We start from the raw sequence: 16,022 nt of genomic DNA, 5'->3' as shown, positions 1-16,022 counted from the left end.
AGGATGAGGACTTCTTTGGTAACCTAAGGCTCATTGTATCTTAGAGGCAAACAATTTGTAGGACAGACTAAAGTTTCTGTAAGACTTCACACAGCAGTGAGTCAAATGGAGATGACTATCTGGAAAAATGTACTGAGTTACCCTAGTGCTTCTCAAAGAAAATCTGTTTCATGTAGTAATCAAACTACTTTCCTAACACAGTAATATTGTTCAAACACCATGATGCCTTCTGTTGTCCATGTTTGCGTCTGCAAGTTGTTATTCTTCAGGATTACTCTAGGCAAAATGTGCAAAATTCTGTTTGCATAAATGAATAAATAAATCAAAAGACAGATAAAGAATAGTGTTTTAATGCAAGTTCCTAGCTTCTTGGGTTAAGAGGAAATGAATTTAAAAAACAGATCTCTAAAGGCTCCAAAGTCATGTCAGGAACAGTCTACTCTGATATAGAAATCAAAGAGGAACAGTACACAACAGGTGTAACACTTATTTCACACTTAAACCAAAAGATTTAAAAACTCAAAGAAACAAACAAACCACATCCAACCCTGCTTCATTAAGTTATACCTCACACTTAGAATTTCTAACCCCGTCTGAAAACTGCTTTAGCCCTGGACATGATACGAAAAGCAACAGAACTGATTTTCAGAGACAGACCATCTTGGATCGCGTCGTAGAACAGCTTCCGATGTAGTGTTTCTTTCAAACTGTAAAGCTGACCAGACATTAAATATTACTTCCCTTTTCTGTGTGTATTGAAACATGTCATCTTTGAGAACACCACTTTTCCTACTTAGGCATTCCTCACTGATTCATACAAGATCCCCAGAAGAACAATCAGATAATCTATAGCCTCCTTTTTTTCACCAGTCTGTCTTTCTTCTATTAACTTATTATAATTTAGCATTTGTGTATGTATCAGTAGTTCTCTCAAGTTACTATCTCAGTAATGTATTGTATCTTAGAGGCAAACATAGCCAAAAATAGCACAGAAAAACACAAAGCTCCCAACGAGCCTAGAGCACAGCAAGATGGTCCTTCCTGCACTCCATAGCCCATGAAGCAGATGTTGCTTATTAGTGAATCACAGATCAAGCAAACCAGAAGTACCTGTTATATTGTACTGTGCTGCGCAACAAGTGAGATACATGCTGTTTTACAGAAAAATAAAAGATGGGAACCAATCATGGAAGCCTGTTACTACACTGATAAATGACAACAATTTTTCCACTCCATTCATAATTCCAATAGCAGGCAATTCTCTATACAGCATGTTTTCGGTACTCAATGTCGATACATACACAAGACAAGAAATATTTCAGAGTTACATACTTTAGCAGGTATTAAGGTGAATTATTAACCCATTTAAAGATCTACGTTTTTTCAGTATACTTTATGAAGTTACATAAAAGAATATACTTCGAATCACATTTTTAGTGCTTCACCAGTGATACATCAGATCATACTAGCAATGAACAAAGCTTAGCAAAGTCAAGTTTTATGAGTATATGAATTACGTGGTAGAACCAAGCTAAGTTTTTTTGCACTTCAAGTGCTACTTGAAGCACTTGCTTTAAGCCTCTTTGAAAGTTTCATTCTATTTAGCTTATCAATAAACTAACCCAATGCATTTCAATAGCATACCCCTGGATAGGTACATACTGCAGGACAGTAGCTGTGGAGATAATCCAGATGTTTGTGAAAGCATCAGTCACTGAACTGAGAAAACAGACAAGTCAGTAATACAAAAGGTTGCGCTTAAAAGTTTGTACTTTTCCTTCCTAATTGATACTTAGTAGTTAGCTGTAGTAAACCACTAGTTAGCCTACACAACTTTCACAGTCAAACTAGTGATTTTCAAGGTTGTTAACATCATTGATTTTCAGCTGTTAATTTGATACTATTTTACACGAAATAATATATTGAAGAAAAGATTAGAAATCTGAGCTATAATATTCAAATTAGCACAGCTAACCTTTAGTACCAAACACTAACACTCTACCTAACTCGGAGGTTATAAAAATGTTAACTTGCTGTAGAGTTTAGTTCTTAATTTCAGCATCATGTAAGAAATGATGGATTAAATTACTGCTTTTCCCTCAACACAGTGACTTCTCAAGTGGATTTTTAATGCTTAAAACAACCACAACAAGAGGGGAAAGAACCCAGCACAATATAAGGCGAACATCCCATACAATGTGTGCTCTGCATCTTATAATGTCCTACCAATGGAACCAAGATGGCAATCGAAAGGAAGGCCTTCTGCGAAGCCAGGGCCTCCAAGCAGCGTGTCAGAAAGAAATTGTTTTTTTGCTTCTTTTGATGGGAGATGCTTTCAAGTCAGGAAATTAGAAACAGGTGTGCCAGAGGGCACACACACATCCATGCACCACACTGAAAAACATGTGTTTTCAATTTTCAGACATGAAAGAGACTCCTGTTGAATGGAAGGAGAAATGAAAATCTAGCTTTCTTTCTGCAAGCCATAAGCAGAGAGCTTATGGAGCTTTGACAAGCTGCCTGAGCCCGTCTAGCTATTGAAATGTACAGTACCTCAACACAAAGTGCTGGAGCTTGTTTTAAAGGAGTACAAAATGGAAACTTGCATTAGTCACATTTGAGAATGGAAAAATTAATCTAGTACACTCCACTGCCAAAAAATGACTTCTCTTTTCAGAAGCTAAAGATAGAAATTACAGGTTATTTGTGTTTCAGTATTTCATGTAGCAGAGTCTGAACCTGGCCCTTTCAAGTTGTTTCAGTTCATATGTTATTATTTCGAGTAGTGCCTAGAAAACAAATACCAACTTACAAGTTACCAATTACTGTTTCTGCTTTATTTCCTGAAGTAGCTTCTTATGCCTAATAGAAACACAGTGAAACCTGTATTACAGTAAGCTCCTGTTGCTACTACTGGGATCCCTAGGAAGAGATGACAAAAATCTTACAAGACAATGATGTTAAAAACTGAAATACAGTAAAATATTTGGCTTGGAAGTTACCGATAGCAGTAAATTACCTATTAAAATAGAAATTTAAGAACATTTCAGATTTTGAAATCTAATTCTGAAAAGACAGAGAATGCTATGGTCTAGCATAATACACTGCAGTACTCAATTGAAACAGCATAATTGTTAGCTTACTGTACTCCTGTCAGCTGCTTTAATCTTGCCTTCATACTAGTGGGGGGAAAATTTTTACTTACTGACCTGCTGCCAGGAAGAACACCTGCAAGCAAAGTTCTGTACAATTCCAAATGCATTGATCCTGGAGGGATCAATGGATCACATTCTTGTTGTAGCCAAAAAATTCTTGGATGATTTAACTTCCAAACTAACAAATAGCTACTAAGTACATGCAAATTGAAATTTTCCAAAAGGCTGCAACTTCTATAAAATGGGGTTGGTTTCAAAGACAACAAAACACAAGTCTAGCATCAGGAAAAACTTCATCTGAAGTATCTTCTCTAAGGAGCTCTATCCTTTATAAGGAGCTCTATTCCTTCTACATTTTTGACTCTTTTCTATGAGCAAAAAAGCTAAAATCATTCTGTAAAACAAGTAATCTTATTCTACAATTTTACAGTCAGTTTAAAAAAAAAAAAGATAAATGCCAATGTATGAATCCATCACTTACAAAAACTAGAAAATGCCAGATAACATCAGCTATGGAAAGCCTGCTAGTGTCAGCTGAAGTAGCATTTCAGATGCATCTCTAAGAGAAAACAGAATGAAGAGTAACTGTTGTTCCTCCAAAAAGAATGTACATTTTACATTTTTATCTTTAAAGTATTTCGAAAGATTACTTTTAGTTAAACAGAAAAGTCATAAATGATCCACATGCTACAGAACTAACACCTCCAAAAGGCATCTGGACATAAAGCCTGAACTCTTGACAGAAGTATTCACTTCAGAAGTAAATACTGATCTGTCTGGAGACAGATCTTTCCTCCTTTACTGTCTGCTTCATTGCCACAATGATGTAATTTTTCTCCATATGAAGCTGATTCATCTGTGATGCATTACATTATCTATTATTCCCCAAACTTCACAGGATCAAACTCATCCTGATGAGAGACAATACATACTTTTGCAAAGAGATGAGCTGTATTGTAACGTAGCTTAAACAATCCACACAGGATACAAGATTTGCTTGTGAAATTACTCTGGACCTGTGGGCTCAGAAAGGACCAGGTCAAGCTGACAAACTCAACCACAGCAGTCACCACTGCCATCAATGCATAGCTCTACATTTGTGTCAATCTACTTAGATTAAAGCTTCCTTGAGAAACATTTCCTCTTCACATCAGCAGATAATGTGATTCCTGCTGAAATGAGTTTTCAAGTAGGTTGAAGTCAATGGTTTGGTGCCTTCCAGAAGAAGGGAGGGAAACGTTGGCTGTGGCATAGCTTGAGCACCAATTTAACAAACGCAACCCATCTCTTCACAGGTGGCATTTCATACTCCACAATCCCTACTCTGCTTTGTCAACAATATCATTCATGAAGTACACAATGGACTGGAAAGAAGAACAGAACTGAATAGTAGTAAAAGTCTTAGAAGGAATATGCAGGAAGAGGAAGTGTGAATATGTTTCTTTCCATATTGATTATAATTTTAAAAAGGAGGGAAAGTGAGCAGCACTAACTTATATGCATGAAGTTTGAAAAGCCACATTTGATGGACTTTTATGTCAAGTAAATTCAAATTATCCAAGAGTAATTTTACGGTCTGACAGAAAATAAAGCTATACTTCAAGCTTTAGGAAGGAGGATTAGTTTGTGAATTCATTATATAGCCACATGGTTGTTAGTGCTGGCAAAGGAACACAACAATGTGTGAAACTCAACTCATTGTGAAACAACTCTCCTCAACTCTCATTTTATCAATGTGTACAAATATCTGATGGGAGCAAATGAAGATTAGTGAGTCAGACTCTTCTCAGGGGAACCCACTGGCAGAACAAGAGGCAATGGGCAAAATTACGAGACACAAAATTCAACCTGAACACAAGAGAACCCTTTATTATAATAGAGCAGTCACTACAGAGAAGTTGTGCAATCTCCATCTGTGGAGATAATTTCAAATGGTTCCTTCCAACATAAGCAATCCTATGATTTTTTACAAGATAAAATGTGCTGTTTTTCACTTCACCGAATGATGCATCAAAAGAAAAGTCCAAGTCTATCCAAAACATCTCTGGAAGTATTCTAATGTATTTATGAGAAAAGAGGATTTTGACTTCACAGCTTAATAGTCAGTTCTTTAGGATCTTTGTGAATTCACTAGCACAAAAAATTGGTAAGTCAGTCTATTTATTTACACAAAACACATATTGTCTGCATAAATATTCCTAAAACATTGCCATCATCTGAATTCTACTGAAAGTCAGAAACTTTTCATCTTTCTGCCACATAATTTTTGTATTTCCTAAATAATGTGAGACCTGCCTATCTTCAGGAATGCACTATTAAAAGGCTTGCTAGTTTCAGATTGCTATGCATATCTACACAAAGCACAGAAGTTATGCATGAAGAAAGGGTCCTGCTGCTAGTAAGATGTTAAAAAGGAATGCAACACGTAATTCTCAGTCTGTTCATTTCCACTCAAGAATTCCACTTACAGTTTTGTTTTCAAAGCCCCATTAGCTGTTACTGTAGATTTTCTATCTAAGGCTCTGTATACTCAAAAAAAGAATTATTACTTTTCAACTTATCTCCCAGGAAAAACATAACCTGCCTCTTTTTGGCACAGTTAGTAGAGCAATATTCACAATCACCATGGATGTCCCAGCTGGGGAGGAGATTCAATGTCACACTTGATATTATTTCGAATGCAAAAATATACACATTTTTTCATGAACATAATACAAATCAAAGACATAGGAAATGCTTTCTTAAAGTACAGCCAAAAGACAGACTATTGTTTCTCCTGTGGTTAGGTTCTGTTCACAAATATTTTCCTGCCAAATAATACCCATCTTCCTGTGTTTACATTCATATAGCAACAAAAGACATTTACTAAAGAGATCCAAGTGGCCCTTAGAGCATGCTTTTGTTGAGTTGGTTGTTTTTTGGGTTTTTTTTTGTTTGTTTTTTTTGCATGTGTGCATGAAAGGGAAGGCTGTATAGTGTGTATGAGTGAACAAATGAACATGAGTATGTATGTGCATGCATGCACACAAACAAGTATGAACTTTTAAATCAAAAGATTTGTTTTCTAGTATGTTAATCCATTAACCATTTTTCCCCTTACTTATGTTTATGCTAAACAAAAGCCAGTGGTAACATCTTTCTCATTCAACAAGCCTTCACTCAATCTCTACCATCATTCTTGCATTAATTACATTGTTAATTAAGGATGTACAGGTATCTTACCTGTGTCTGTAACAACTTTCTCTGCATTTCGTGATTTTTAATACTAGTTTTTATATACTTACAGCATTCCTGTAGTGTTTATCCTTAAGTTGCCAGAAGTCTCTCTACCACATTTCTTACAGGAAAAAAAAATATATAATTCAAAGTTTGTGTTTTAAAATGTCTACCAAAAACTATGCAAAATCAGAAAGATTTTTACTTGCTTACACAGGAACTGACTTTCAGATTAACAGTTACAAAACAGACCTTGAATTCGGTGCCCTTTCCACTCAAAATCATTCCTGAATCCCAATGTCTCTCCATTTCTGTCTTCATCTTTTGATTTCATTGTTCCACCCCCTGTTAAACTATATCCATAAAATATGAGTTTTACAATATCCTGCACATTATAAACCATGAAGTATCTTTTGAAAAGCCAAAAAAAATACAGTCAAAAGACAGTGTGGCTAAACAAAAAGGCCAAGAGACTGTTAGAGGTAAGAAAATACTGTTCAAAAAGTTGAAGTCATGCCCAGACAAGTTCAGAACCACCAACTTTGGCATATTCAATAAAAAAAATCATGAGAAAAATGGCCAAAATATTTGAGAAAAAAACTTGCTAAAGGCATAACAACTAATGCTAAATCCTTTCTGAACATGTCAAAAGAAGGAAGTCTGCCAGCATCCAGAGGGCCAACAGACGATCAAGATGTAAAAGCATATCTTCAAATAATGCATGACCATTAAAAAAAGGTACATGAATTTAGAAGTACATTTAATGAAGTACGTTTATGGAAACCCTTTTTTCTCCTTTTATGAGGAAGGCAGTGAAAGATATGCCTCAAACTGAAGCTTCAAGAGAAGGATTTTACATCAAAATTCATAAAGCTTCAAGTACAAAAACAACTGAATTATTAACTGTGGCATTCGTACTAACACTTTTTCCAAGAAAGCTTCTACAGAGGTCAGTCATCACAGTAAAAAAAGAAAAAAGAAAAAAAACACATTCCCAACAAAGATTAAATAACTGAGCTTCTAAACAGAAATAAAAATAAGACATCTTTAGAAAGTTGTTTTGACCTATTAAAATGAAGGACATCTCAGCTCATAAAGTCCCAGTGTCACAAATCACTAGAAGGCTGGATAACACAGTGGAGGTGTCAGTTCCATTCCAGTACTTTTCCCAGCAGACCTGCAATCATCCTCTACTTGAAACAGCACAGCAAGCCATCTGGAGCTCCAGTTTGGCCCAGTGTGTCCATTCCTGTGCTTCTGCCAATTCTGAGTGGATTTCAACTTCCAAGAGTTTCTATTCTGTACATTTTGAATTACTATCCCAGACTTCTTTTCCCCACACCAGAGGCTTTCCCCAACCTGTTCAATCTTCTTCTTATTGCAGCCTCTAAAACCCAAAGACATGAGCACTTTCATAAGCATGAGCCCAAAATAGTTAGGCTTAAAATAAATGCTGGCCCTTAAAAATTCCTTGCAGAAAACTAAAGCCAAAAAAAAAAAAACCCTTTTTCTGTATACACAGACTGATTCAACAAACTCTCTTAAATTTTTCTCTGTAGCTTGTTAAAAAACTCTAAAACACCACAGATGTGCAATGTGCAATTTCACAAAGAATCTTTACAGAAGGTTTGAAACATTGGGCTTAGAATATATTAGCACTTGATAATTTAGAGTATCCTATTGACAAAACTTCAAAACAAAGCAGAATTTAAACCTTCATTCAAGATTTCTTTTAAATATGATTTCATGAATTTTGCTAAGCATCTAACAGGAAATAGTAAAAGCCTATATCTACACTATTCAATATATCAAATACAATAACAAAAATCTAATTTATTTTTCATACAGAAGAAAAATGTCCCTGTAGAAAATGCTAGCAGAAACTTCTGCCAAATTTACAAATTTTAAAGACAAGTTAAAAGGAAAAGATGTGTAAAGTTATGACATACTGTAAATTTAGAAACAATATCCAGAGATAGAAGAGATAGAAATGCAGGTGGATAGGACTGAAATAAAATAGTTCATATAATCTGTGCTTAGGATAACAACAAAATCAGCCCAAGAGGAGACAGAGCAGATAAATGAGGAAACAGATTTATGTAAGCAGTGGCAAGGGCATGGCTTCGTGTGGCAGCAGACTTCTGGCAGGAACATCATTTATTAAAAAGCTCAGAGCCTTGAAACGTTTCTTCTCTTACCAGTTTAGATGCACCACTGACCTAGCTGATGACTCAACAGCCAATCTTAGTATTCTCTTGAAAAAAAGAAGAGTGACGTTCCACATAGTAGCCTGCTACCCAGCCCACTCACCACCTTGAGAAAACTTCTGTATGTGCACTACATCAGAACTAGTGCTGACATACATTTAAAAAAAAAAAAAGCTAGTCTAAAGATTTATTTATTAAAGAGCACAGCACTCGGAATCCAATATGAACCTGCCTTCCTTAAATCAGGCATTTGAATCCAGTTTAATAACTAATAAAAATAAGTCAATAAATTGCATCCTAAATGATTACATAGTGACCAAAACCAGTCTCAAAGCAAAACATCATTTTCTCTATAACTATGTATTAATCTACCCAGAACTTCTAAAAGTCTATGATTTCACCCACACAATGGGAAAATAGATAAAATTGCCTACCTCTGAACTGCTTTAAAGAGAACAGTACGTGGCAGAACACATTCTACAATAATTTCATTTTTAGCTTCCAGTAGTGACTTGCACTTATCAGAATTCTTGCTCATATGTGACATAGAGATTAACTAACTTCTTGGAAATAATATCAGTTCTAAGCGAATCATCTACTTTCACACTTGGTGTTAACATACACTGTAAAGCTTTGGAAGGGAAAATTATTTGCAAATAAGGTTTTGTTTTTTTCTTTATTTAACAATGTTATGGACTTGAATAATGAGAAGAAGCATGTCTGTATGTGAAAAGGTATACCAAACTCGGTAAGTAAACCCCATAGAATTAAATATGTGCAGTCCCATGCATGATGCCACTGCATTTTCAAATAAAGCACCATAATAAAATAAAACAAGTTGTCTTGACCCATGTTGTCTCAAAATTTCACTTCTAAACTTGTCCTTTACAATGTTCAAAAGGAAATCTCAAGATCTGCAATGAACAAAACATACTGCTGCGGCAGAGGTAGATACTGGACAGTTCTATCAACTGTGATCACTACTACAAATACAATCTAGTCTGTTTTAGGTATATGAAGTGACAGCATTTATCCTCTCTTAGGAAGCACTGGCAATTTAGAGCCTTCAAAATCTTGTTGAGTTTAGGCAGCACCTTTTCTTTTCTAAAACTTTCATGCAAAAATGAAGCATGTTAATGTATTTTCTTACTTAGCCTTGGCAATTTCACCTTTTGAATATTTGCAAACATTTATGCCTCCATTCCCACTTCCTGTTGTGGTCCAACCAAGTTGTACATTTCACTCTTTCAATCTTTCCTATAGTTTAATTTTTCTATTTCTCCACCCCTTAATTAGCTTCATGGTTCATACTGTCAGATGCTTAGGCATCAATATACTTTATAACAGCAGTAACATAAATTACAAAATAAAACATTATGAGCTTCTGAAAATGGAAAAAAGAATGGTAATGATTACAGAAGAGTTCTCACTTCCTGTAAACATTTCTATATCCCACTCCTTCTCTTGCTCTCTCTCACACACACAAACCTTAAAGGAAAGCCAGAAACCCAGAAACAACAGTTTAATTAAACACCACTAGTCTGAATTTCAAATCACTGAGTAAAAAGATGGCCACACTTCATGGACTGCCAGCAGTCTATTTCAATTAACTGGGATTAGTATTAATGTAATGTCCTAGAAGCTGGAAGATCTGAAATATATTTAGATATTTATGTGTGTACGTGATAATTATAAATACTGCAGCATTATTTACCACTCTACAAAATTGGTACCAGCAAAAAAGGAGATTTCTATTTAAGGCTATCATTAAACCCAGCTATCTCCTTTAAGTACACTGAGATGTTTGTACTTGCATAGACTTAAAATCCAGTAGACATGTAAAGATCAGTTTTAAAAAATTAAATAAAAGTGTCCTTCTCAGCTTTTCCACAAACAATCTCCAATACTCAGCTGATGCTTGACACCTATTCTGGTCCCTGACTCTACAATATTTAAATATATTTCTAGAGGATACATATTTTTCAACACTTGTACCGTTAGCATGAGTTTCCTTTGCTGTACTGAAAAGGATGCCTGCTTTTTCTTAATACTAAATCTAAAGGGGAACATCGACATAAGCTTTCAACAGTGTGAGACAGACTTTAAACCAGGGGAAATTAAAAAGCTTTATGACTGCAAAAGCAACACAGGAGATTTCTGATGCTCTTTAGCCTTTCTCAAACTTTAGTTGCACACGCTGATACTTTGCTTCCACCACTAATTCTGTAACAAGCTTCTCACTCAGCAATAATCCTGAGAACTGAGTACTGAACTCTACCGATTTTCTGTTCCATCCCTCCCTATAATGAATGCAGATAACTGACCAGTAAGCAAGTCTAAATCATAAAATTTGCATCCTGACATAAGTACTTAGAAAAAAAGTGCAAGTTAGTTTTCCTGTTTTCATTATGTTCATACAAGCAGGAACAATACTGAAATGAAATTAACTTTCTTCAACAGCTTTTACTTTACAAATCCTGTATAATTTCATCTTAAAACTTTTGTGTTCTAAATATTCACCTATTTTTTTTTAACACACCACAGTTATTTTTTCATTATCTTATCCTGACAAGTCAGAAACATCTTAGCTTACATTCTTCAGTCTTACACTCCACAATCAGTTATCACCCTACTTATCAACTTTTTTAATTACTCTTTTATTATTTTTATTATACTCTTATCTTCCATTTGAGAGATGAAGAGACAAAGGACAAAATCACTTTAAATAATACTTAACTATTTTGATGGAAAAAATTGCCATCTGCACTATTTTCGTATTCAAGGGACCCTCTTATGTTAAGGACTCCCAAATTATCTTAGTCCTCTACCAAAGACTTCCAGTTAGAGAAGCATTCTCTTTAAAACAATATTAGGCTTTTAACAATTCTTTGCTGGATCCCTGTATGTATAACAGGTAAAGCACATGCTTTCAATACAAGATGAGGTCTTATAAAGAGGACAGTTCTGCTGCTTGTTGATTGTAAGTACAATGACCAATGTAAGAAACCAGTGGAAATGAATTCATGAATTTCAAGGTAATACTGACACACACATACACACATTTATATATAAACTAAAAGAAACAAACATAGAATGTATTATGGAATCAATGTCAATATTTTAATTCACTATTCAAATAAATATTTTATTCGATTTTTGTAAAGAAACTGCAAATAAATATTTGAGCAACATTTTGAAATATTTATAAAAGTAGCAAATACCTGAAGTACTCACAGCAGTGGAGTAAGGTGTATGAGCTCCTGTATTTTCAGCCCAGCAGCCACAACCATAAAGAGCTGCCTAAGAAAAGAACATCTTTCATAAATTTAAGTATTCAAGCTTTTTGGTTTAAAAAAAAAAAAAAAAAAGCCCAAGAAAAACCTAAGTATTAATACAAATTATAAAAGTAAAAATTCAAATCCACTGTAACTGAGTGCTAACTTAGTGATATACTGTTGTCATTTAATCTTAGCCTTTCAGAAAATGAGGTACAGATATCAAAACAAAATAGTACCAAGTGTGCCCTATTCATATGAAGCCCCTTTTTTTCCAAAATGAAATGTTTAATACATTTTGAATGAGAACTGCTCTTATGACAGTGGTGAGAGTGGACCAAAAATACATCTGTACAGCTAACAGAGAATGACATTTCTAAAGCACTCAAAAATTCTCTTGCTTAATAACAGCAAAGAATGCCTACATCTCATATGTTCTTTTAATACCTTTATCACTTCTACCAATTCATAAGATTATTTAAAAATAAAATTGCTGGAGAACCTCTTTAAATAATGCTGGTAGTCCTATTCATAAATGCTTTAAGCATTCTCTAGTATCAAAGAGATGTCTAAGGGTGAGAAATTAAATATTAACAGTTCTGGCAAAAGGTAAGTAAATAAAGAAAAGCTACTTAGCTATACTCCTATAAACTATATCAGCACTATATCATCACTATAACACAAATGTTATAAAACACAACTGTGAGACTAAACAGCCATTCCCAACTGAAAACATGTAATCACCTGACCAACTCTTCCAGGATGCTTTAGTGCTAAGCCTCCACTGGAGACAGCAGCAGCAACATTTCCTTCTTGGTCAACAACTACTGCACCGACTGTATCCAATGTTCCTGAGTCATTCTCCTGCAGGACACACAAATAGAAACAATTAGTTAAAATCACACACTAAAGTCATATTATGCTTCATAGGAGTGTGCAAATTAATGTGTACAAAACAGATTTGTTACCATGCATGCAGTACTGGTGGTGCTGCCAGAAGTCTTTCCAAAACACTCACTTGTCTCAGACAAGACATGAAGAAAACTTCCTTTTATGCATTTCATTCGTGCTATGACTTTCAGCCACAACTGAGTTCAGATATTATTAACCCAATTGGAACACTACTCAGTGGATTAAAAAGATAGCAGGCACAGAGCAAGCTGCTCCCTGGAGGTGCAGATTCCCACCTTTGGGTGCTTTCAAGATCAGAGTGGATAAAGCTCTTCACAAGACCATGATTTCTCCATACAGAAGAAATACTTAAAGGATGCAAGTTTTGTTGTCCATTGCTCGCCCTATTTTATCAAACTAGATTATACCCAGAACAAAAACTAGACTAACAGACAGCTACAGATGTGAAAATCAAATTAGGAAATCAAAGTTAATTTCCATCAAAGTTAAGAATGCCAGACTAAAAGTCACTGTGTTATCTTAATTCATTTTAAATCAAACACGTAGGGCTCCCGTAATGAACTGAAATGTATGTTAGAAGGATCAGGCTCAGCAGAAGCTTTCCATATCATCTGACAACAATGAAAAAAATGTTTGGAGCCTTTTTTGCAGCATCTGTAGAATTATTTGCTCAATCTGCCATCTATCTCCAGATCAAGCACTCACTTGCATAAAATATTTGCCTTCAGCAGCTACATAAATATTTTTTAGAGATACTTAATCAAAACATCGCAAGCATTTAAAAGCATAAGCATTGCATGAAAACCTTCTTAAGCACATTTCCTTTAAAAGAAGATATATGTCATACAAGCAATTGCAGTCCCTTCAGTGGTGTAGTTTGCTTGCTTTTGTTTACTTTTAGATGGGAAATTTAGGAGGCTGGAAAACTTCTTTAAGGAAACACTTGTTTTAATATGGCACACATAACTTTCTGAAGGAAATTATCACCCCAGAGGCAAAACAATTCTGAATTTTCTTTCTCAGTAACATTAGTTCTTAAACCTCAGAGACACAAAAATGACCAGTTCTTAACAACTGTGCAGTACTGGCAACAGAAACTAAGCTGTACCAGGGTACAGCATAGAAGATCACAGCTGTCGCTAAACTGTAAAGATTGAGATATGTGAAAGACTGAAACTAGACATAGACAATAAAATAGCTATCAAGTCCCACAAACATGGAAAAGTTCACAGCTCCAGAAAAGCACAGCAAATAAAAGAATGAGTATTTGACAATTCAAACTTAAACTTGACAAGAATATTCATCTTTATTTATTCAAGTTCTTAAATGCTCATAAAAAAATATTCTCAAATCTTTTACAGGAGATAATTTTGACAGTACGAGTTTTACGACCACAGTTCATATGCTCACTCTTGTTAAATATCTCCTTCTTAACCGCTCAGAGAGAATTATTCTGCTTTTCCTGTAAATCTTGCTCTTGCAGAATTTGATTTTTCATTTTATTTCATTTTGAAGAATTAAACTTCCTGCAAAACTGCAGATATCTTACGTTCTGTGCAGTAAGACAAGCAGTCCACACGACACGCTTTAGTTCTCAGCCCCCCTCAGGATGTACCCATAAAACGGACAAAACCACCATGTTACTTTCCTGCATTACTTACCAACGAGTAGAGCTCTATTTGATCACCTCCTCTACTACCATCATTGGCCTTTGAGGGTCTCCCACACGTTCTGCACATGACTCTGGAGCCCTTGAAATTTCAAATTGCAGGTTGGTAAGCTCATGCATTGGCGTATGATTCAAGCATTGACTTGCCCCTTATTACATGAACTCCAACACTGTGCAAAGACCCCTCCTCCCTCAGTTACATGTTAACACCATTAGAAAAGTAACTTTTGAAAGGAGGTACATGAAGGCCTGTAAACAAGATGATTTCCAAAACTGGTGACTATTTTCTCCTCAATCCTTACTTTCCTCACAGATCTTAGCTCCTTGAAAATTGAAAAGTACCATCCTGCTAGGGAAAAGACCTAATCTGAGAAGAAAAGAGTTAAATGTATCACTGGTTTGCATTTGCACGGACTACAGAGAATGCAACTTTTTCAGCAATTCTAGGATTTGTACATTATTTATATCAACAATCGCAACTAAATAAGGCAGCAGTCAGTCCAGTTACCAAAGCAAAGAGAAGTGGCCAATGCAAATAGACACAGGCCCCAGGTAAAGTAGAAGCATTTAATTTAGTAAGCTATAATGTAACAGTAAATACAAATACTGTGACAGACATTTTCTAATTGTAAGAAAGGCTCTAAATTCAAAGTAACAGAGTGAGGGCAACAGAGGGAGTTCTAGTAGTCTTGCAGTACAAGTAATATGGGCCAGGTCAATGCTAGATGATGCACAGATGCACATGTTTACCTACCTGACATTTCAAATTTCACCAATTCCAGCTCCATAATGCAGTGTTCAGAAAACATTAAAAAGTGGGAAACACTGACAGATATCTTATGCTAAAGAAAATGTTTCAGTAAACAGTTATCTGTTTGCGTTTACGTTTGTTATATTTACACTTCAAAATATGCAAAATACATTTTCCATATCACTAACACAGAAAGCGAGAGATTGGTGTTCAAGTAGCAAGGCATAAAGTTTTAATTTCACTATGTTATCATGATATCATCCGAACATATTGGGTGGTCAAGGAGAAGAGTCTTTGAATGCCTCATTAGTCTAATGATAAATAAAACATGAAATTTATTCATCATCAGCTGTAAAGTTAGGATGACAATAAAACTTGAAACACCAACTAACCTTTTCATTTGATTGTCTTCTCTTCTTTAGTTGAATGAGATCAGTTTCTACCTTTTCAGCCAACTCCAGCTTCCTCTTGTTCCTCTTAAAAGCTGCTAAACTAAACCCTATAAAACATGTTGAAAGCATTTAACTAAAAAACTTATTTAAATATTGGTAAGTTTACACGGTGGAGGTCACTTCCCACCACACTTTCAACAAAAAGCAACAATTAAAGAAGCCTACAATAAAATACTAAAGTTCAGTACAAGATGTTTGTGTCTTTTCCCAAATGAAAAAATTTCTACCATTGTTCACTGATGGTGATGGGTAAAATAACTAGTAGTAACAAATTGTAGAACACATATGGAAGCTATATTGGTCTAAATATCTCTCTGTTTGGCAAAGATGTGGCACTACACAGAAGAGAATGGATTAAGTGGCTCATATTAAAAAATATTGTTTC

At 35.1% G+C, this 16,022-nt stretch overlaps 1 protein-coding gene across 16 annotated transcripts in view; it reads right to left on the bottom strand.

The window, feature by feature from the left end:
* TASP1 (taspase 1) overlaps positions 1-16,022 on the bottom strand; it is a 73,241-nt gene that overhangs the window by 26,068 nt on the left and 31,151 nt on the right. For 10 of the 16 annotated variants that reach the window (XM_085218920.1, XM_085218927.1, XM_085218923.1 and 7 more), the window contains exons 8-11: positions 15,578-15,684; positions 14,427-14,516; positions 12,598-12,717; positions 11,800-11,878 (exon numbers count right to left, since the gene is read on the bottom strand). In XM_085218920.1, the coding sequence (XP_085075046.1) occupies positions 11,800-11,878; positions 12,598-12,717; positions 14,427-14,516; positions 15,578-15,684 (396 nt within the window). The remainder of the gene's footprint in view (positions 1-11,799; positions 11,879-12,597; positions 12,718-14,426; positions 14,517-15,577; positions 15,685-16,022) is intronic. The other 6 variants (XM_085218929.1, XM_085218931.1, XM_085218932.1 and 3 more) reach the window with 2 other exon arrangements.

This window comes from Meleagris gallopavo, chromosome 2, assembly GCF_905368555.1.
Source record: "Meleagris gallopavo chromosome 2, MGAL_WU_HG_1.1, whole genome shotgun sequence".
Classification (NCBI taxonomy): domain Eukaryota; kingdom Metazoa; phylum Chordata; class Aves; order Galliformes; family Phasianidae; genus Meleagris; species Meleagris gallopavo.
Note: the sequence above shows the minus strand (reverse complement) of the source record. Positions and strands in the feature narration are given on the sequence as shown.